The sequence below is a fragment of the Carassius carassius genome, chromosome 44 (assembly GCF_963082965.1).
Source record: "Carassius carassius chromosome 44, fCarCar2.1, whole genome shotgun sequence".
NCBI lineage: Eukaryota > Metazoa > Chordata > Actinopteri > Cypriniformes > Cyprinidae > Carassius > Carassius carassius.
The window spans coordinates 19,258,112-19,279,792 of record NC_081798.1 but is presented as its reverse complement, the minus strand read 5'-3'; the positions used below and the strand labels follow the sequence as shown (position 1 = coordinate 19,279,792).

General features: G+C 35.9%; 1 protein-coding gene across 2 annotated transcripts in view; it reads left to right on the top strand.

Moving 5' to 3' along the window:
- Positions 1–21,681, top strand: part of LOC132126785 (receptor-type tyrosine-protein phosphatase gamma-like) — a 218,849-nt gene that overhangs the window by 184,163 nt on the left and 13,005 nt on the right. The window contains exons 10-17 of one of the 2 annotated variants that reach the window (XM_059538283.1): positions 1,383–1,491; positions 1,600–1,649; positions 2,508–3,285; positions 6,170–6,301; positions 11,638–11,677; positions 12,707–12,798; positions 16,605–16,696; positions 21,338–21,434. In XM_059538283.1, coding sequence (XP_059394266.1) covers positions 1,383–1,491; positions 1,600–1,649; positions 2,508–3,285; positions 6,170–6,301; positions 11,638–11,677; positions 12,707–12,798; positions 16,605–16,696; positions 21,338–21,434 — 1,390 coding nt within the window. Of the gene's footprint in view, positions 1–1,382; positions 1,492–1,599; positions 1,650–2,507; positions 3,286–6,169; positions 6,303–11,637; positions 11,678–12,706; positions 12,799–16,604; positions 16,697–21,337; positions 21,435–21,681 lie in introns of both variants that reach the window. The other variant, XM_059538282.1, reaches the window with a different exon arrangement.

Sequence of the window (21,681 nt, the reverse complement as noted above, 5' to 3'; positions counted from 1 at the left end):
GCATGGCATCCCATCCCGGAATATCATCAGAGCCGCACCATTCCCTCCTTTCCCAAATCCCTTTCTAAGTTTTTGTTCTTGTTCCTCCTCCCTTTTTCCTTTCTTTTAAGTTCTTCATTTCCATTTTTATTTCCTCTCTCGTCCCAGGACGCTTTTATCTGGGTCAAATTAGCAACCGACTCGATTTTAGAGCGACTGCTTGCCAGATCAATAGAGAAGGAGTCTTTACTCCTTTTCATTAATAATAACCTAACACCATAAAGTAATATTTGAGTTGGGGTCTTCTGCAGAATGAAATAGAGTCAAACTCTGCATAAATCAGAAAGGTGTTGGAGTGGAAAGGGACTGACGCCATTTACTTAGCGTAAGATTTACAAATCCCTCAAGAACCAGGGCTCTTTTCAGCAGACCCCGGAGAGGTGCAGTGAGTTATGATAATGGCTATTGCTCATACACTTAGAATTGTATTGAATCTTCATTTCTCTGAGATGAAATCAGGCTGCCTGAGTGAGGTTCAGACAGAGACCATTGAGACAAGCAAGCAGCAATGAGGGAAATGTTGTTAAAAAGTGCCCGTATCTGACCACCAATCTAGATTTGTTAATCAAGTGTGTTTTGCTAGAGGCGTAATTTAATATGCACCACCCTTTGTGTGTTCTTTTTTATTAGTATCAGCTATCAGTAAAAGTATTGTACTCTGTAGTATGCTCCTTTGAACACATTTTAACATTTTTGAACACATCATGCAGGTGTTTAGCAATAATAATAAGAGATATTCGCCTTAGGAAACACCATTAATATAGAATCAACTTAAATACTGTGTCTCCTCGAATTATTACACACTACATTAACTGTCATATAGTTCATTTGACATTGACTATATACTAATGTAATGTATATAAATTTTTTCTCTGTGAAACATCCTAATCATGTTGAATGATGTATTGATGAAGGCTTACATTATCTAAACAGCCTTAAAAAATAAATCAGCGCCTCTCTCGCTGAATCGCAATGCCTTTGTGTCCCAGCTGAGCGGCTCAGAGGTGCTTTAGGTGGTAATGAATGTTATGTGAGGGAGAGACTGATAGAGACTGTCTATTTTCAATGCTAATGACTTGAGAAGAAAGGTGTTAGCGTCAAGTGAAGGAGAAGAGAACAAGCTGTTCACCTTCAGCCTCCAGACCTCTGTCAGGAGAGGTCGCACTTCAAAGTGTGTCTACCATTCTTCTTTGGTGTTTTGACTGGAAGCTTCAGATGATAACCCTTCCAGACTGATTTTTCAGAGGTGTGTCTGTCCGTGACATTGTAACATTGTGTGTGTGTGTGTGTGTGTGTGTGTGTGTGTGTGTGTGTGTGTGTGTGTGTGTGTGTGTGTGTTTCAGGAGGCCGTCATCACCCCGGTGTCACCGGATGTGCTGTACCTGTTCCGCGTCCAGGCGGTGTGTTTGAACGACAAGCGCAGTGACTTCAGCCAGAGCATGCTCTTCAGAGGTACAGGGCTGCACCTGCACACAGACAAGGCTTTAATGAATGCTAGGTTAGGTGTTGCTTTTAAAAGCGCTGCCTCTTCACTCATATTTGTCTTCTTTGTTATGGTAGCCAACACCACCAGGATATTTGAAGGCACAAGAATAGTCAAAACTGGGATGGTAAGTTTACATCTGTCCAGCAGGTGGCAGCACAGTCTCTTTGCGTATGAAATATACCTGTATGTTTGATGTTTATTTATTTTGTATTTCTGATATAACAATGTAAAGAATAATTGTAATAATAATATAAAAATATATGGATTATAAATATATTATTATTATAATCATTATTATTTTTATTATTACTATTATAAAGATTTTAAAATTAATTTCATAAATGTTTACTGTAAAATTATATATATATATGTGTGTGTGTGTGTGTGTGTGCGTGTGCATATGTGTGTGTGTGTATATATATATATATATATATATATATATATATATATATATAGAGGATGTGGATGTATATGTATACATTTATTCTAATTTAAATAATGAAAATTAATACAAATGTGAATGTATTATCCATATCAAACGTTATTACAAGTCTGTAATATACAATATACAATTTATTACTTGAAAATGGCCTGAGACATGTTACTCTAAATTTAAAGGTTTTTATCTTTTTGAATATTTTTCTCTTTTTCATTTTTATTTCTTATGAAGTAATATAAATGTATTCCATTGCAAATCATTTTATAATAATAATTTATAATAATTATTATTATTAATATATATATATAAATAATAATTTATATATATATATTATATTATATATTTACATTAGAACTCCATACAGATCCATAGCTATGCATGAAAAAGATGACAAAAAAGTGGCCTGGAACCTGTTATTCTGTTATTCTGTTGGTCCTCATCCGGTTTATGTCAGGTCTATTTTACTCACATGATGTGCACAGATTTTCTCTTTTGGAATCAATGTAGTAGTGTTAATAAAATGCCATTTCTTTCTGTCTCTAGCCAACTGTGTCCCCAGCATCCTCGGCAGACATGGCACCCATCAGCTCCGGCTCCTCTACTTGGACTTCCTCTGGTCTTCCGTTCTCCTTCGTTTCAATGGCCACCGGCATCGGCCCCTCTTCCAGCGGCAGCCAAGCGACGGTGGCGTCTGTGGTGACCAGTACCCTCCTGGCAGGGTTGGGTTTCAGTGGGGGGGTCATCTCCTCCTTCCCCAGCTCCGTCTGGCCCACCAGGCCTCCACCCTCCAGCCGTCAGACCCCCGCTAAACCCATGGTGACCACCACAGAAGCGACCTCCTCACCGGCCTCCGACGCAGAGGCCACCACAGCCGCAGAGAACGACGGATCTGACGACGGAGGAGATAAGGGAGGGAAGGGTGAGGATGAGGATGCAGAAAAGAACGGAGAAGAAGAAGAGGAGGAGGATGAGGAGAAGAGTGCCGACAGTAAAGACGCCAGAGTTCCAGACGATGTTGAAAAACAGACGAACGGCTCTGTGACAAAAGATCCGCCCACAGCAGCGCCGGATTCAACGGCGAAAGAGAAAGGAGAAAACAGGAGGCCAGAAAACTCCACAGCGCCATCTAGTGTCCCGGAGGATCATCTGGAGGAAAACACACACACATTAAGGGAAGAGGACACACAGGTGCTGCCAACCAGAGATCCAGTGGGTGATGATAATGTGACGGCAGTAAAAGAGACCCCAGACAACATGGCTTATACCAGCAAACCCAGCAGAGAAGACCGCAAACACATGCCTCCTTTCTCTATACTGACAGGTTAGAAACAAACCTTTTTTCTAGTCCACCTTCTCTGGCTGTAGCAGCATGGATTAGTTAGTAGCATGCTGTCCAGGACCACCCAAAGGGGGGCTGCAGGTTTCTGATCTCTTTTTTGGCTCCAAGGCCCAACATCCTTGACAAAATCCGAGTTCCCATGACCTTTGCAGTTGTTCACTATTTATGGATCTGAATTAAAAAAAAAGTTTTTACTCATATTTTCTCCATTAAAATATTTAAAAAGAGAAAAAAATTTATAATTGTACATAAATAAAAATACATAAAAATGGTCATGGAACAGGGTTATTGTAGCTAACTCAAAGTAAAACACATTAAACAAAAATCTATTAATTAATTACTGTAGATGCCAAGGCCACATTTATTTTTTATTATTTTATTTTATTTTATTTCTGAGTGTACTAATGTTGAAAAAAATTTAATTTAATTTAATTTAATTTAATTTAATTTAATTTAATTTAATTTAATTTAATTTAATTTAATTTAATTTAATTTAATTTAATTTAATTTAATTTAATTTAATTTAAAATTACAAAAACACAACACAGTTAATAAATTTCCAGTGCAAAGAAAGAACTATAATAATATAGTATGATAGATAAAATAAGTTGTGGAGTTTGAAATAGTTTTTCAAAGACAAAAATACATTTGGTGGGGGGGGGGGGTATTTTGTTTTAGTTGGTTTGGCTTGTTTTAATGCTTTTGTCTTATTTTAAATGATCTTGAGACCCATTTGGAAGTTCATTAATTTGTTCTAAATATATTAAAAATGCCAGTCAAGCACTGTTTTAATTTCTGAATTCAGATTAATTAGTTTTATTCAATAAAGTGAAAAATGTCAGGGTGATAAAACTGTCCTGATACTAGAATGAAGAAAAAACATGAGAAAAGCAATGATGACCAAAGTCATGAGGTGTGACCCAACTCAGATAAATATCAGATCATTTGATCTCTTTATGTCAAGGCAGTAATGTTAGTTCTGTTTTAAAATGTCATGTTGTGCGACTCTCAAAAACTTAACAGCATAACAGTTTATTCAATTTTTACTTGGAATGAGAAACCGAAGTCATATCCAGAGACCATAATATCATAGAGCCCTGCATGTGCACTCTTTTGCCTTTCATAGCACCCTAGAAACCGCATAGCAACCTTTCACATCCCGCTAACAGCACTCATCTTTTCAGCAGGAGACGTTCAACTCGATTTCTTATTGTGTTTTGTGGTCCTGTTTGCATCCCCTGTGCAACGATGGAATCATTTCCTTCTCTCACTCTCATTTATTTGTCCTTTCTTTACCATCTTCCTTTGTTTCTCCCCCCCCCCCTTCCTCATCTCATCTCCTCTCTTCTCATCCTTCCATCTTGCTTTCCATCCCCTCTGTTTGTTTCGGAGGCAGAGGGTTGGCCTAGTTTTCCAGTCTAGAGAGGATGAGAGCAGAAAACATTTTCAGCTGCAGGGAGTTTAAAAAAAAAGAAAAAAAGAAAGAAACGGAGAAACTCCATATTTAGCTCTATGGCAATAGAGTTCTGTTTATCCAGTGTGTGTATGTGTGTGTGTGTGTGTGTGTGTGTGTGTTAGCTGTAGACTGGTAGGGTGACTGTGATCTTGCCAAGTGGGACGTGTTCCTGAATCAACATCCTTGTTAGTCCTGGAACAGTATTCCTATCAACCAATCAGGTTTCAGGGGAAGGGGTCAGAGTTCAGCTTAGGACTTGGCAATACTCTCTGAACTTAAAGAGTGCTTTATTGTCAACCTTTCACTGGAAGGTTCTTGGACAAACAAAACAATTTCATCTAGAAACACATTTTACTTTGGCAAAATACTGCTAACCAGAACTATATCTGACAATAATTTTAAGTATTTTGCCATTTATTTAGACTTTTTAGTAACCACTTATTTTGAATGTTGAGTAAATGTTGTGTGAAATAAGTGTTTATTTCAGCAAGTTTTGGATCTAATTAAACTTAATATTGTTATATTTTGAATAGTTTAAAGTTATTTTATTATTAAATTACGTCAACTGTATTTGTGATAATAATAATAGGAATAATAATAATAATGTTGATGCTGTTATAATTAATGTATTTTATCATTCATTTATAATATTTTGAATACTGAATCAATATTGTATAAAATATTTTTTTTCCAGCAATTAAACTACATTGCATTATAATTTAATAATGTAGGTTTTTATAATAATTTAATGTATTTTTTTTGCTATTATTATTAATAATAATAAATAATGTCATTTTTGTTGTTGTTATTAATAATAATAATAATTAGTAGTAGTAGCAGAAGAAGTAGTAATATTGTTATTACTGATATTGCTGAGTAATATATTTTTGCATTTATTTTAAATGTTTCATAAACATTTTGAATAAGTAAAAATTGTGTCAAAATAAATGTTTATTGCATTTTAGCAATTTCTTAATCTAAATTGTTGTAATATTCCAAATGTAAATTAATAATAAATGTTGTTACTAATAATAATAGGTAATATGTATCAATAATAATACTTCATGTTGATATTGTAATAATGTAAGTACCGTTGCATTTATTTTGAAAGTTCTATAAACATTACTTTGAATTTGAAGTAAATCTTGTGCACAACAAATGTTTATTGCATTTTAGCAATTTCTTAATTTAAATGATTCTATTTTGAATAAATAAGTATTGCACTATGAAATTATTGAAAGCTTCAAAATAATAATAAATGTTATTAATAATAATAGGTAATAGATAATAATACTTAATATTGATATTGTTATAATTACTTTAATCACTTTTGCATTTGTTTTGAATGTTTTATAAACATAATTTATAATTTTGTGTGTGTGTGTGTGTGTGTGTGTGTGTGTGTTTCAGAGCGTACCGTAGTCTCCAGCATGCACCCTGTGCCCGCTTCAGCCCGGATGGAGTGGATTATTCCTCTGGTGGTGGTGTCGGCGCTCACCTTCCTCTGCCTCATTCTGCTGCTGGCCGTCCTCGTTTACTGGAGGTGAGACACTCATCCACACTGACACTTTCAGACTCGATGAATCTCTGACAGACTGACTGACTGCTGGATGAATCACTGATTTATTTCCTGAGCCACCGCCACTGATTCTTTGATTGAATCACGGGGAGTCACACAGATGGATGGCTTTACCCTGAAGTGACTCTCTTAAACACTTCATCTGGTTTATTGTGTTAGAGTTTGGCTGACATGTGCATGTGTATGTGTGAGTTTGTGTCTGTTTGGATCCTGTAGCTAGTAGTTTATTACTCTGGGGCCCCTGGCGTCCCCTGGGCCCCGAGGGCTGGAATGAAAAGCAGTTAGATGTGTGTGTGTGTGTAGCATGTGTAAAGTGTGGGTGATGTGTCTCTTGTGACGCTAAGTAAGATAGAGAGAGGCCGTACTCTTCCCTTAGGGCACCTCTGAAGCCATTGAGGTGCTATAGAAATGGCTCTCGGGGCCCAGTTTCCAGGGTCACACCCCTGACTGAGTGAATGTGGCTTCAAACAATAAATATATGTGTGTGTTAGTGTGCAAACTACCATTTAAGTGTTTGGATTTTTTTTTTATGTTCTGAAAGATATCTCTGAAGATTGTTTATTTCACCAAAAACACAGTAAAATAGTAATATTGTGGAATATTATCCTTGTTTAAAATAACTATTTTATAGTTCAGTTAGTTTTTACATTTAATTTATTCTTGTAATGCAAAGCTGAATTTTCAGCAGCATTACTCCAGTCTTCAGTTACACATGATTATATATATACTGTATACTGTATATATATATATATATATATATATATATATATATATATATATATATTATTATTATTGTTGTTTTTTTGTTTTGTTTGTTTTTTACATTTAAATTTATGCATTTAGCAGACGCTTTTATCCAAAGTGACTTACAGTGCATACAGGCTATACAATTTATTGATTTACTTATTTTACCAGTTTGTAATCTGTGCTACTTTTTTTCAGGATTCTTTGATGAATCAAATGTTCAAAAGGACAGTATTTATTCTAAATAGGAATCTTTTGTAACAGTATAAATCTTTACAGTCACTTTTTATCAATTACTATAACATATCCATGTTTTATCAATATATGTTACACCCGATTGGACTTTTGTTCTGTTTTCATCCTTCATGTGCTCTGTCTTACCCTCATGTTTGATTGTGTCATTTAGTGGTGTGTGTCATTTATTATCTTCATTTGCTCCCGTATTTTAAGTGTAGTCTGTCCTGTCTTTCTTTGTCCTGTATTGTTTAATGTGATCCTGTATGTTAGACACTCTTCGTTGTGTGGATTACCATTAAAAGGATTTGTTGTTAATGTTATAATCTTCATTGTGCCTTCGTCTTCGTAACAGCAGTATCGTGACAATATACAGTCAAACCAAAAAATATTCAGACACCAGACACTATGGTTCATTTATGTAAGAAAGAATAGCAAAATAAAGTAAATTGTGACATATTATACCCAAAAAAGTCTTCAAACAGTAAAATAGATAAATACATAAAAATTGGAACCAAAAATTAGATTTGACACTTTGACCTGACCATGTTTTGTTACATACCTCTCTATCAAAGTTATCTCACATCATCAGAATGGATTTGTTCTGACACAGGTTAACTATGAGTTCTTGTCATATTTTATAACCATTTCTTAACTTTTTTTTTGTGTGGAAACTAACTTTTTGTGGAATCTGTGATACTTTTTTTTTCAGGATTATTTGATAAAACGTTGAAAAGAAGAGCATTTATTTGAAATATATATGTTTCTAACAATATAAGTTTTACTATTCCTTTATCACATCCTTTCTGAATAAAAATATAAAATTCTTTCATAAAAAAACAGAAAGAAAGAAAGAAAGAAAAAAGTAGTGACCCCAGACTTTTGCACGGTACTGTTAACTGTTACAATTTCTTATTCTATAGGATTTCTACATTGATAATAATCAGAATATTAGAATGATTTCTGAAGGATCATGTGACGCTGAAGACTGGAGGAATGATGCTAAAAAAAATCAGCTTTACATCACAGGAATAAATTACATTTCAAAGTATATCAAAATAGAAAATGTTATTTTAAATTGTAATAATATTTCACAATATTACTGTTTCTTCTGTATTTTGGATCAAATAATTGCAGCCTTTATGAGCAGAAGAGTCTTCCTAAAAACATAAAAAATCTAAATGATTGCAAATTTCGCACAGCAGTGTAGTTGAACTTGTGTTTGTGTTTGTCTGTTTGCACTCATGTGCCTCTCTGGATATGTTGCCCTCTCTAGTAGCCAGCTGATAAAGTCTCTCAGGGGTTTTGATCACACGATATCTCGGTTTAGCAAACAGCTCTGTGCCAGGACGGTCTCCCCAGGTCTGGGCTCTCCGCCCTGGGCCAAAACCGACCATCTGCTCCCTCCTCTGGAGCTCAAGGGCCATGCAGTAGCAGGGGGTCATGAAATATTTTGAGCAGTGTAACTGCCGCCAAATCCGCTACTGCTTGATAACACACACATCCACGAGAACACACTTGACCAGGCACAAAACCTCTCCAGAGAGAACATACATCTGTCACAGCACTCATAGTCATGGTGAAGACAACTATAATTAACATACACCCTAAACAAATGAGACATAAACTATTATTTGATGCTGTTTCTAGATAGATCAAATGCTAAGAATATTGGGAAATGCTTTGTGATTCAGTCATTAATATGTTCACACACACTCATGCTCACACTTCTCTGATGATGATTGTTGGTGTGTGTGTGTGTGTGTGTGTGTGTGTGTGTGTGTGTGTGTGTGTGTGTGTGTGTGTGTGTGTGTGTGTGTGTGAGGGTCTTTAAGTGTAATCTGTTCAGTAGACTGATGACGTAGATTACCCTCAACACTACACGCTAATGTCTAGGTCTGTGTCAGATCAGATATCCTTACCTTCTGTCACTGTGTGTGTGTGTGTGTGTGTGTGTGTGTGTGTGTGTGTGTGTGTGTGTGTGTGTGTGTGTGTGTGTGTGTGTGTGTGTGTGTGTACCATGTGTACATGCATTCATGCATGTCTCACTTTGTTCACACCAGCACACAAGTGAATATGTCAAGTGAATATGCATTCTGCATGTGCAGATGGAAACAATAGAGCAACAATTATTTAAATTAATAAACATTGAATGAATTAATTACAGTCTGAGCCTGAACATTAATTATAATAAACAATATTTGATGAGAATAATCTAATAATGATAATTTAAGATATTATTGTGGCAGATGAGTAAATCATTGAATAGACATGTGCTGTATATCGCACTTGAGTTTTGATGCATTTTGTTGTTGTTGTCACCTAAAGCATTTAAAAATCAATGTCATTATTTGAAATAAAGCTGAAATTAAGCACTAAAATTAAGTTAAATAGAAGTATTATTAACAAAAAATTCATTGACAAAAAGCACATTGTATATATATGTGCCCTAGTGGAAACATTGTGTTCTGGTTTCTTTTTTTTTTCTTTTTTTTTCTTTTTTAGTGTGTCTGAAGTCCACCTGGAAACATTAACTAGGATGTGTCACTTCCTGTGACAGTGTCAGGGCAAAGTCAAACAATCATTTACACTTGAAAAAGAATTTCTCAGCAAGTACCTTTAAAAAATCCTTAAAACAAGATACACTCACTCAAAACAAAATCTCACATGCAATATGTCTTGTTCTCTGGTTTTGTCCTTAAATTATTTTTGTGTCAAACAAAAACAATGGGTTAATAAAAATGTATCATAAACATATTCATAATATATTTAATAGATTCACTACCAAAATCAGAAAATCTATTCCATTCCAATTACAAATGGATTAAAATCATTATGTGTGTTATGTAGTTTCGTAGGAGTTGAAACCTCTTGAGTGTAACTGTCTACAGTATGAATACAGTGAGCAGCTCACTGAGACACACAGACAAACACTTAATCATTGTCATGTACCTGTACCATACTGAAACGTTTTATGCATTGTCCTCAGATCTATTGAATGGTAAAAATCTTTGTGTTAAACAATGCAGTTATTCTTTTGAAGCTGAATAAAAGCCCTTAGCATAATGTCCAGTTGGACTGGTTAAAGTTGAGTGATAATTATCTATATTATAACTTCCTAAAGCATTTCCTGACCGCCCTGGCTCTGCTTTTGTTCTACAGATCAGACCTGTTGAGCACATACGTTCACAGTTGGGAGGTGTTTCTCTGACGCTCTTAAGCCAGGACTTTAGCTAAAGCTTATTTACAGAGGAGACTTGGTCTTTACATTGTAATTTTGGCAGGGCTGTCGAGCTCCATGAAAAAAAGTATTATAAATAAAATCCATATGTCTTGTGAAACCATGCAATACCTTTCTGTCAAGAACAGGCTGTTATTGTCAAATTCTTCCCTAACGCTTTTCAGATCTCTTTTATGTTTGCATATTCAAATGTTACCAATCTCAACAACGCTAAATTTAAATAGCGCTAAGAAATTTGAGATCGACAACAAAGGATGGGATTTAAATATTGATCCGTTTATCATAACAGGGTTATTATCATTGACTAAATAGTTTTTTTTTTGTTTTAAATGTGTTAATTGAAATAAAGCTAAAATAAAGTGTTAATATTAGATGAAAAACTTAAACTAAAAGGAAATTAGAATATTTTTCAACTAAATAAATGTGTGAGCACTACAATTATTAACTTATATAAGTTATATATAAAACTAAAACTTAAATAAATAAAAATTAAACCTAAATAGTAATATAAAAAACAAATAAAAATGACAAAAGTATATATATATATATATATCACAGCACTTAGAGGCTTTTGCATGTGAACCCTTAAAATATTAAACTTCACAAATTTAAGTCAATAACAGAAATTTAGTCCAACTTTAATCCTTACTCTATTTTGATGCCGTTTGTTTCTGTTCGTTTTGTGTGTGTGTGTGTGTGTGTGTCTTCATTCTCTTGGACAGAAACATTTTTAAAAAGGGAGTTTAACACAAGAATAGAGTAGTTGGACACAAAGGAGTGTCCATCTGGAAGGGTGTGTGTGTCCAGAGGGAAAGGCAGCAGGTTTCTGTGGTTTATCAGATCAGTTCTGGACTGATCTGGGATCAGTGAACTGTTCACGTCTGACCCCAGCAGCTCTAGCGCTTGTGTAATGCCCTGTACATGTGATACACCAGGACCAGCCCTCTCTCCACCCCCTCTCTCTCTCTCTCTCTCTCTCTCTCTCTCTCGTTCTCTCATTGCTCACTGCTCTGTTTGCTCAGCGGCAGCATGAGGAGCCTACAGTCACTCACCTCTCCTAAAATCCCTCGTTCTTTGCAGGGATGAACAGCTTATGTTCTCTGCTGTGCATCAAGTACAGGTAGGACAGACGAGACTCCCGCTGGCTTATCGGGTTGACGTCCAAAACGTGGAGTTTTTGTAACTTTAAAACAACCTTTTAATCTCTTGCTGTCTATCTCTTTCTTTTTTGTGTCTATGGATTTTGTTTCGTACCTGCTTATCGTTTTTCTTGCAAAGTGAAAGAAAGAGGTAAAACCCGTTTACAGCTCTCAAACTGGAAACAAATGCCAATAATTCATCCTGACAGTCCGGGTTTCTTAAAGAGTTTGTTTACTTTGTAATTTGGTGTGCTATGTTCTAATTGGACATCATGCAGACAGCTGACAGTTTAAAATGCATAGCTAGAAAATGTTTTACATGTATTTTACAAGTTAAAACAAAAGTGTGTGGGTTTAAATCTTGCAGGGGAAAGAATTTACACAAAACTTAGCTAAATCTAACAAAACCTCCTTTAGAGGGCATCAGGAAATGTTTTTTCTAATAATATAATACTTTTTTCTAATTATAATTTTACATTAAAACTTAATTATACTTTACATTTACATTAATTATAATTCCCTTATCATTCACTTTCTTAAATCAAAACTCAGTTCCAAATCTCTATGACTTAATTTCTGATGTGGAACACAAAAGGAGAAGTTTAGCAGAATGTTCAAGCTGTTCTTTCTCTACAGAGGATGAGGACTAAGGAATGGACAAAAATGGCCCCATAAAACATAAAATTATGATAGTTTGCTATAAAATAACTACTTTTGTATACGAGAATACAAGTCACACTGGTTTGTAAACACATTTTTCCTTTTTTATTATTATTATCTATTTTTGTGTACTGACGCTCTACAGAGTGTTTGAAGTGTAAGGCTGTAATCTCTGTTTGAAGTGTTCGATTTGCTCTTTGAAGAGAAGGTTGAAAGTTCATCTTGATCCTGTTTTATATACCCAGCAGCATGTGTGTTTACTCTGGTGGGGATTGTTACCTAAACCACGCCTCATGGAAACCCTAAAGCAGCCCTGAACAGCCATTACATCGACTGTCTCTGTTCCGCAGGAGGTGTTTCCAAACGGCTCATTTCTACGTCGAAGACAGTAACTCGCCCAGAGTTGTGCCCAATGAGAGCATCCCAGTCATCCCAATCCCAGGTAGGAGATTTCTAACAGATCTCAGATCAGTCAAACTCTTACATACTGTACAGTATGATCTAAAGACACGCTCCACTCTGATCCAGTGTCAGGAAGTCTTAGATTACAGGTGCTTTGATATGATCTAATGTCAATATAGTGATACGAAACATTGTATGCATGTGTCTTTCGGGCTTACTTTGTGTTATGGGTAAAAGGTTGGATTACATAAGATTTTTAACAGTGCTAAGATTGAACAAAGCTGTGGCAGTCTTCTCAGCGTGTGTGTTTGTGTGGAATAGACTCTAACTCTGCACTCTCTCTACAGACAGTCATTCTGTGCTATTAGTGTCGAATCCAAAAATCAATTGCTGCATTGATTCTGACATGAAGTGGCTCTAATCAAGTTTTCAGCTTTTGGGAGATTGGGAGGAAAATAGCTGTGGTCACAAGCATGATTCCATATGTTTTTTTTTTTGTTTGTTTGTTTTTTGTTCCTCTTGTTGTTTCTTATATTGTGCTGTGCTTGCACTATTACTCTTCGTAACTCCTAGCCCTAAAGGCCTGGGTACACTTCATTTCCTGTGTTCCACTTCATTTTGTGCATAGCCTTGTCCGCACAGCTTTCAAAGGATACATAACTGTGGATGAGCGTGAACAGGTGAATTAAACACATGTGCAGCACGAAATATCGGACTCATTTGGTCTCAGCATTCACTTTGTGTCTACCTTGTTATATGATCACAAAAATGATGTCACATGGACCACTGTGGAACACCGATAATTTGGGCTTAAGTATTACACTTCCTTCAACAACACGTGCTACAGGCATGAATAATATGTCAAATTCTACTACTTACTTTTCGTATAAAACGGGCAAACAAAAAATCCCCTAGATTACCATTGAAGGAATACTGCAGCAACCACCCAGAACCCCCTAGCAATGCCTGACAACCAACAACAAACACCATAGAAACCACCTAGCAACAACTGAGCAGCTACTTATTATAGTACTTCCTACCACGTCCTGAGACTACTACACAACACCCAATTAATCCCCTAGCAACCGTTTAGTAACACTACTCATAGAATTCCAGCAACCATCAAGCAAAGACCTGGCAATCATCCCCAACACCGCATAAAGCTTTGTAAGTCCCCAGTGACACCCATTTAATACCCTGACAAACTACTCACAGCACTCTATCGGAAAGCAACCAGTGGTGAAGAATTAGTTTAGAATGGTTTTCCTGTTTTGTTAATAAGATGAAGTTTTGGAATGGCTGGCCATGTAACATTTACTGTATGCTGGATCTGATGAGTGTGTGCTACATTGAAGAGTTTGTTGAATATAGCTCTGTTAGGCTTGTTCAGGGTCTGTGCAGTTAACAGAGAAGATGCATACACATTAGCCATTAAGATTAGAGCCAAGAAAATGGTTTCATCTGACTGTCCTGTATGTCACATTGGCTTGTTGCTGTTGTGTGTGTGGGTAAATCATCAGCAGAGAGCCTAGCTGAACAGAAATGGACAGTGTGTGATTTTCAGGGTCTGAAGTTTTCAGGTCCGGGTTAGTAAGTTTAGTGGAACCCAGATCTTAATACAACAAGAGCCATTGATTTGCTCAGGCTTTTCCATAAGCACTTCATTGGAAGCAAATTTCATTGTTACACTGTGGCACGGCTCACAATAACGGTGGCACAGTGCCCTCAATCCAATTTGGGCATCTGTGTTCCAGCTTGGCGAGGGCTGGCCTCTATATGTACAAAGATCCATTTAGTGTGGGCAGCAGCCTCTCTCTCCACTGGCTCCGGCTCATATGGCGCTTCAAGTTCACTGTCCTTTCAAACATGGACACTTTCCTGCTAAATAGGGCCTTTAGTTTCTGGCTCAATTTCCCTGTTAGTTTCTGGCATCCGTGGGTGCCAACATTTGTTTGTTAGCTGGCGTTTTAGGATAAAGACAGAAGGTGCATGGATCGCCTTTTATTAGTGTCAGAAGCTTTAGATAGTGTTGGCCTCGGGTCATGGAAATGTAAGTTGTTGTAAAAATAGTTTCATTTAATTATTTACTCTACTGTTCAAAAAATTGGAGTCAGTGAGATATTAATAGATATTTATATTTATTATTATCATAGAGATATGTCTAATGTTACAAAAGATGTGATTAAAATAAATGCTGATCTTTTGAAATTTCATAAAAGAATCCTGGAGGAAATACATAAAAGTTTACCAAAAAAAAAAAAAAAAAAAAAATATATATATATATATATATATATATATATATATATATATATATATATATATTATGCCGCACAACTGTTTTAAACAATAATAGTAAGTTAATAAGTTAAGATATAATTAGAGCATATTATAATGATTTCTGAAGGATCATGTGACACTGAAGGTAATGGCTGCTGAAAATTCATCTTTGCATCACAGGAATAAATTACAGTTTAAAATAAATAAAAATAGATATCTTAAATGCTAAGAATATTTCACAATTTTTGTTTACAGTATTTTTTATAAATGCTATGTTGGTGAGCATAAGAGACTTTCTTCAGAGATTAAAATATCACCAATTCCAAACTTTTGAATGGTAGTATATCTAATTAGTATTAATATACAGTCTTATATTATATTATATTATATTACAATAATTAAATTAATAAGTTATTCAATTAGTAACCACATTAATAAAAAAATGTGAACCTGGACCTGTGAACCTTGTTGTTGTTGTTGTTGTTTGTTTTGTGTATTTAGCCTTATAGCCAGATTTAAGCGACAGTTTGTGGGCTTATTGTGTGTCTGTCAGTTGAAGAGTGTGAATCTGGCCACTCTTTGTGTTCACCATGACTGAAGTTTGATCCTTCATTCATCCTCTTAAGGCTGGTTCACACGGCAGGATAATTAGGCCGATTTTAGCCCCGATTGACACCTTCCGACATCTTAAGGATGCTCCGATTATCGTAAAATAATCTGATCAGATATTCCTGCCGTGTGTGGTGTGTTAAGACTGCTCTCCTCTGCTCGGAAGGACGTTGGGACCGCTCCGATCTCAAATCGGGGATATCCAACATGTTGGATTTATTTCGCCCGATTTCTTCTCGTGTGTGGTGTCCCCCGAGGACAAACGATCACGCAGCCTGTGGACTGTGGCGTGTAGCCAATCAGAAAGCGAGGTGACGAGGCGGCGAGGAAGTACCGGGAAACAAAATCAAAACAGCCGGCGGCATGGCGCACCAGAAAGTCCGGTGGACGTCAGAGATGGAGGACTTTGTCTCCCTCTTCTTTGACAATCGCCTTTTCTTTTTTTCTTATGTTTTTTTTCGGTTACAAACAAAGGACAAACTATGGCCACTGCATCCTCTTCGTCCGCCATGATTGTTTACTCTGAAGTCACGTTAGATCTCGAGGGATTTTTCGAGATTTCCCGTCCGACCTGGGAATGCTCGGGAGTCAAATCGGTTCGTGTGTGATGTGTTGATTTTGCCGTGTGGCTGCACACCACACACTGTATGACCAACACTGTTAGACCCGTGATTTTTTATCGCCGTGTGTGGGGTCTCTCAGGTTTGGAAAATCGGCCGACAATTTTAAAATCGTCCTGTGTGAACCAGGCATTGAACTGTTGATTATCTAATCAGCCAGTCCACCAATGAAAGCACAGTATTTACCGTTAAGAAGGATCACCGTACCAGCTTTGGAAAGACTTGTGTGATCTTTTGCTGGCGTTCTTTTTGCTGCTCCTTTGTGATATTTCCTGTTTTATGGTTTTCTCAAGATAAGACAACAAAAGAGTGGGATGCATCTCTTTTTTCTCTGTTTCAGATGATATGGAGGCCCTCCCTATTAAACAGTTTATCAAGCATGTATCAGGACTCTACTCCAACAACCAACACGGCTTCTCAGAAGAGTTTGAGGTAAGATCTTCACACACATGCACACTTTACAGGCGTATCCCGTCTAGAGGTCTTCCCTCTCAGCAAACTCCTCAGACTTTTGTAAACACAGGTCCCGTCTCATGTGGTTCCCCGTGCAGTGGTTCTGTTGACAGGTTCTGGTATCTGTCTGTGAACAGCTGGGCCGGGTCCCTCCGCGGATGTTTGTTATTTCTGGCAGGTGGCCGTACAGGACAAGCCAGTTGAACTCAGCCTGTGTGAGAATGAATTAGGCCATCTGAATGCTGTCTTTTTTCACACTGGGTTTTTTGGACACTCTCTCATGTGTGTGTGTGTGTGTGTGTGTGTGTGTTAGTGTTTCACAGAAGCCAAAAAAAACACAACAACATTCTGTCAGACTAATGTGATGAGAGTTTGTAGGAGGATGACTTGTAATTAACTATCCTTTGGGTCTTGGGCCACAGCGTCTGCTTGTGCTGTCAGTGGCACAACTGAATGTCAATGAATGATCTGAGATTTTTAGCCCCTGTTGATCACCTGCAGGTCAGAGCTGCATGTACACACACAAACACACACACAGATATACCAGGTTTAATGTGTCCTCTGTGGGACAGGATTCTGACATTTTCAGATCTTTGGCTGTACCAACAATACAGAATTTTATTTATTTTTTTATTACCGAGCTGTTATCTACGACAGCATTTTAGTGCCAAGTTAAAATAAAAAATTCTAAGATTACGAGAATGAAGTCGTAATATTTTGAGAATAAGGTCAAAATATTACAAGAATAAAGTCGAGATGTTTTGAAAATAAAGGCATAATAGGCGTACTACGAGGAATAAAGTCTAAATATTACGAGAATAAAGTCGAAATACTATGAGAATAAAGTAGAAATGTTTCGAGAATAAAGCCATAATACTATGAGAATAAAGTCGAAATATTACGCGAATAAAGTCGAAATATTACGTGAATAAAGTCAAAATATTACGAGAATAAAGTCGAAATATTACGAGAATAATGTCGAAATATTACAAGATTAAAGTCGAATTATTATGAGGTTAAAGTCGAAATATTACTAGAATAAAGTCAAAATGTTACTAGATTAAAGTCGAAATATTACGAGAATACATTTTCACATAGCCTATTTGGAATTTTCACAAAGATACAGTTTAATTTAATGAATTGTTTCACATAAATACATCGATCTGATCATTAAAGAGCTTGAAAAACATATTATTGTAAGACACATAATTTGTGTTTCGCTATAAAACTGATTTTGAAAGCTGACACGTTAAAAGTAGGTCTATCAAAAGCACAAATCTTATTGCTATTGGGTGGCTGGCGCACTACTAATAACGAATGCAATGGAATATATGAAATATTATTTCCAAGCATACTGTCCCCGCGAGTATTGCACATGGTATGATTTCTGCTAATAATCCCACATATATTTATAGTGTATTTTAAAAAAAAAACTTAAATAAGAGAGCTACAGCGCCCCCCGAAGGAATGTCAGTTGGGTGTGTGACCTGATGTTAAGATAAAAAGTTGTTCATGTTCAGTCTGTTAATAAATATCATATTCTTGATATTAAGCTGTTTCCGCAAGTCCTTAAAATTGACTCTTCCTCATTCCGGTAAGATGCTGCAGCCGCTCGGATGCAACAATATTTAAATATTGTTGGCCTGCAACTTCTCCCGGTGCTCTCAATCCAGGACATTTACATGTGCAATAAAGGCCTACTCTCAAAATAATATAACTTTAATTTCTACGTTTTAAATCCTCTAAACATTTAGACTTAATTCTTGTAATATTTAGACTTTGTTCTCGTTATATTTCGACTTAATTCTCATAGTATTATGACTTTTTTCCGTATTATTTCGACTTTATTCTCTAAGTATTTAGACTTTATTCTCCTAATATTTTTACTTAATTCTCGTAGTATTATGACTTTATTCTTGTAATATTTCGACTTTATTCTCAAAGTATTTCTACTTTATTCTCGTAATATTTTGACTTTATTCTCGTAATATTTCGACTTTATTCTCGTAATATTTCGACTTTATTCTCAAAACATTTCTACTTTATTCTCATAATATTTTAACTTTATTCTCAAAGTATTTTGACTTTAATCTCGTAATCTTAGATTTATTTATTTTTTAAACGTGGCACTTAAACAACGTTGTAGTTATCAAGTGGAATGAGGCACTACTAAACAATGTTACCTTTTATATATTTATTTATTTCCTTTTTAATTCACCTTATTTGTTGCCTTTTAAATTTTATTTTACCCAAATAAAATTTGAACAAGGGTCAAAATGTAAGATAATATAGGGCAAATATACCCCTGGAATAGCTACATTGTTTATTTGTTTATTTTATTTTACGCAATTATTATGTTATAGCGATATTACACAAATCTATGGATCTGCTAATTCTAAGTAGTTTTTAGTTCAAATAGTTTTTCAAGCCATTGTTCATAAATATGTAAAACAACATGGAGCAGTATCTTATTACAAATACATTTTTATTTTAATAAACACAAAAAAATTAAAACCATTGTATATTCAAAGACTCGTTTTGGGAGTTAACTTTAATAAAATAAAATTATATTAATATATAACAGCATGTTATGGTAAGTAAAAAGAATAAATAAATAAATAAATAAATACAAGTATAAGTAACAATTTTTTTTTTTTTTTTTTATTAATTCATTCTGATAGCTATCTGCTCATTTTGCTCAATTTGCCATGTGACTATTTGGTTCAAAACAATATATGAATGTAGCCCATGTCTGTTGTACATGTCATGATACAAAGGAAAATCTTTCAATTTAGTTTCAAAGTAGATCTCCTACTTTCCCTCCATCAGAGAAGAGAATGAGAGGATTATAGAAGGGGAGTGTGGGTCGCTAAGGTTCTTCGGAGGGCTTCCCTTGGCCTCTTTGTTCCACAGTGGCTTGATTGGCACAGGAAAGTGCCTCTGAAAGTGTGTGTGTCTTGATGGACATTGGGAAGTGGTCCCAAGGGGGATTTCCCTTCAATGGATTCCTCTGTGGTTCCTATCCCTTCACTCTCGCCTCCACTACTTGAGCAGAGAAAAAGAGGGAAGATAGCCGAGCCAAACCCCTTTTGGACGGAGCCCTCCAGGCCCCTGACAAGTGGCTTTGTGCAGCCTGGGCTGAAAATAAAGCAGTGGCTGGGGTGGCAGAAATCATGGGAGCCAGGGAGAAGAGAAAGGCTATTGGCTAGGCCTGGACAGGCACAGAGATTATGTGCGCCCCGGCTATGAGTTTTTTAGGGGGAATACAGAAAATCGACTGAAAGGGGAAAAAAAAAGAAGAGGACACTTGGAGAAGTTTGCCATTCAGCTGAAAGCAAGAGAAGTGTGAATGGAGAAACCCAGAGAGAAAGACAAACCAGAATGTTGTAGAAATATGTAGTTGAGTATCATCAGCAATGGAAACTAATACCGTATTTTCTAATAATATTACCATGGGGCAACATCTATATTGAAAATAGCAGAGGGCCTAGGACAGATCCTTGAAGCGCTCAGAACTTTACTGCCGATTATTGAGGTGATTCCCGATTGAAATATACAAAGTGATAACGATCAGACAGGTAGGATCTAAACCATCTTTAAGCCTGCCCTTGAATACCCGTATAGTTTTGTAATCAATCTATGATTATGTGATAATCTACAGTTTCAAATGCAGCACTAAGAGCAAGTAAAACTAGCCATTAGATTCAACCTTGGTCTGATGCAAGAAGCAAGTCATTTGTAATTTTAGCATGTGCTTTTTCTGTGCAATGATGGCCAGTAAATTATTCAAAATAACAACCACTTTAACTTAATCTAGGGCTTTTAAAATATGACATTGTATTTATAGTTTTGTAGAAAAAATTAATAAAAATGTATGTACAAGATACATTTTGATGTAATACAACCAGCATCATACATGATATCACAGGTCACACATGAAAATAATTAACTGTCATGGACTGTCCTCTCATAAATGACTTGCCCTATGATGTTCTGTGAAGTATCAGATCTTTGGTCTTCTCAGAATGCTGGTGAGGTTAGTTCAGTTGCAGGTAACCAGAAACCACACAGGTGCGTGTGTGTGGATGAGAGACTTATTGAAAACAGCCCCTGGCAGATTTTCAAACATCTTGTGGTTTTAAACAAGCTTGTCCACACACTCTCCAAACACATAACCAGCTAATAAACACACAGCCAATTCTTAAGTTCTGGTACATCCCTTAAACATCTCAACGTCTTTGTTGCATGCTGTTAACAGAATGTGTCAAGCGCTGGTGTGTTTACCGAGAGATCTGTTAACAGTCTCAGGATGTTAGCTTTGCTGAACCTGCTGTACATGCTTAAATGCAAATTAAAACCAGTGTTTGTGGTAATGCACAGCAGCTGTGTATAATACTGTCTGTCACCTGTATTAGATAAGGAAATATTAGACTAAATTACAATTAAGCAAAACAATAAAACAGAACAAATAATTCTAAAATCAATTGATATACTGTTCAAAATAAATGTAAAAAGTGTGTGTATTATATGTATAAAAACGTTTTTTTTTTTGCATGACACTAAATTAAAATGAAATTCACAATGTCTCATCTGTGTGTGTGTGTGTGTTGTGTGTTGTAGGAAGTGCAGCGCTGCACTGCAGATATGAAGATCACATCAGAACACTCCAATCATCCTGACAACAAGCACAAAAACAGATACATCAACATCATAGCCTGTGAGTCTCACTTCTCAGACCACTTGTGAAAATGTTTCTGTTTCTATAATTTAGCATTTTTAAATTGTAAATAATATTATCAGTATATGGATTTGAATTCAAATTTAAAGGCAAAGTTCACCCTAAAATGAAAATTCTGTCTTTAAATACTCAACCTCATGTCGTTCCAAACCCATGAGATCTTTGTTCATCTTCAGACAAAAATCAGGATGTTTTTTATGAAGCTTTCTGACCCTGTAGACAGCAA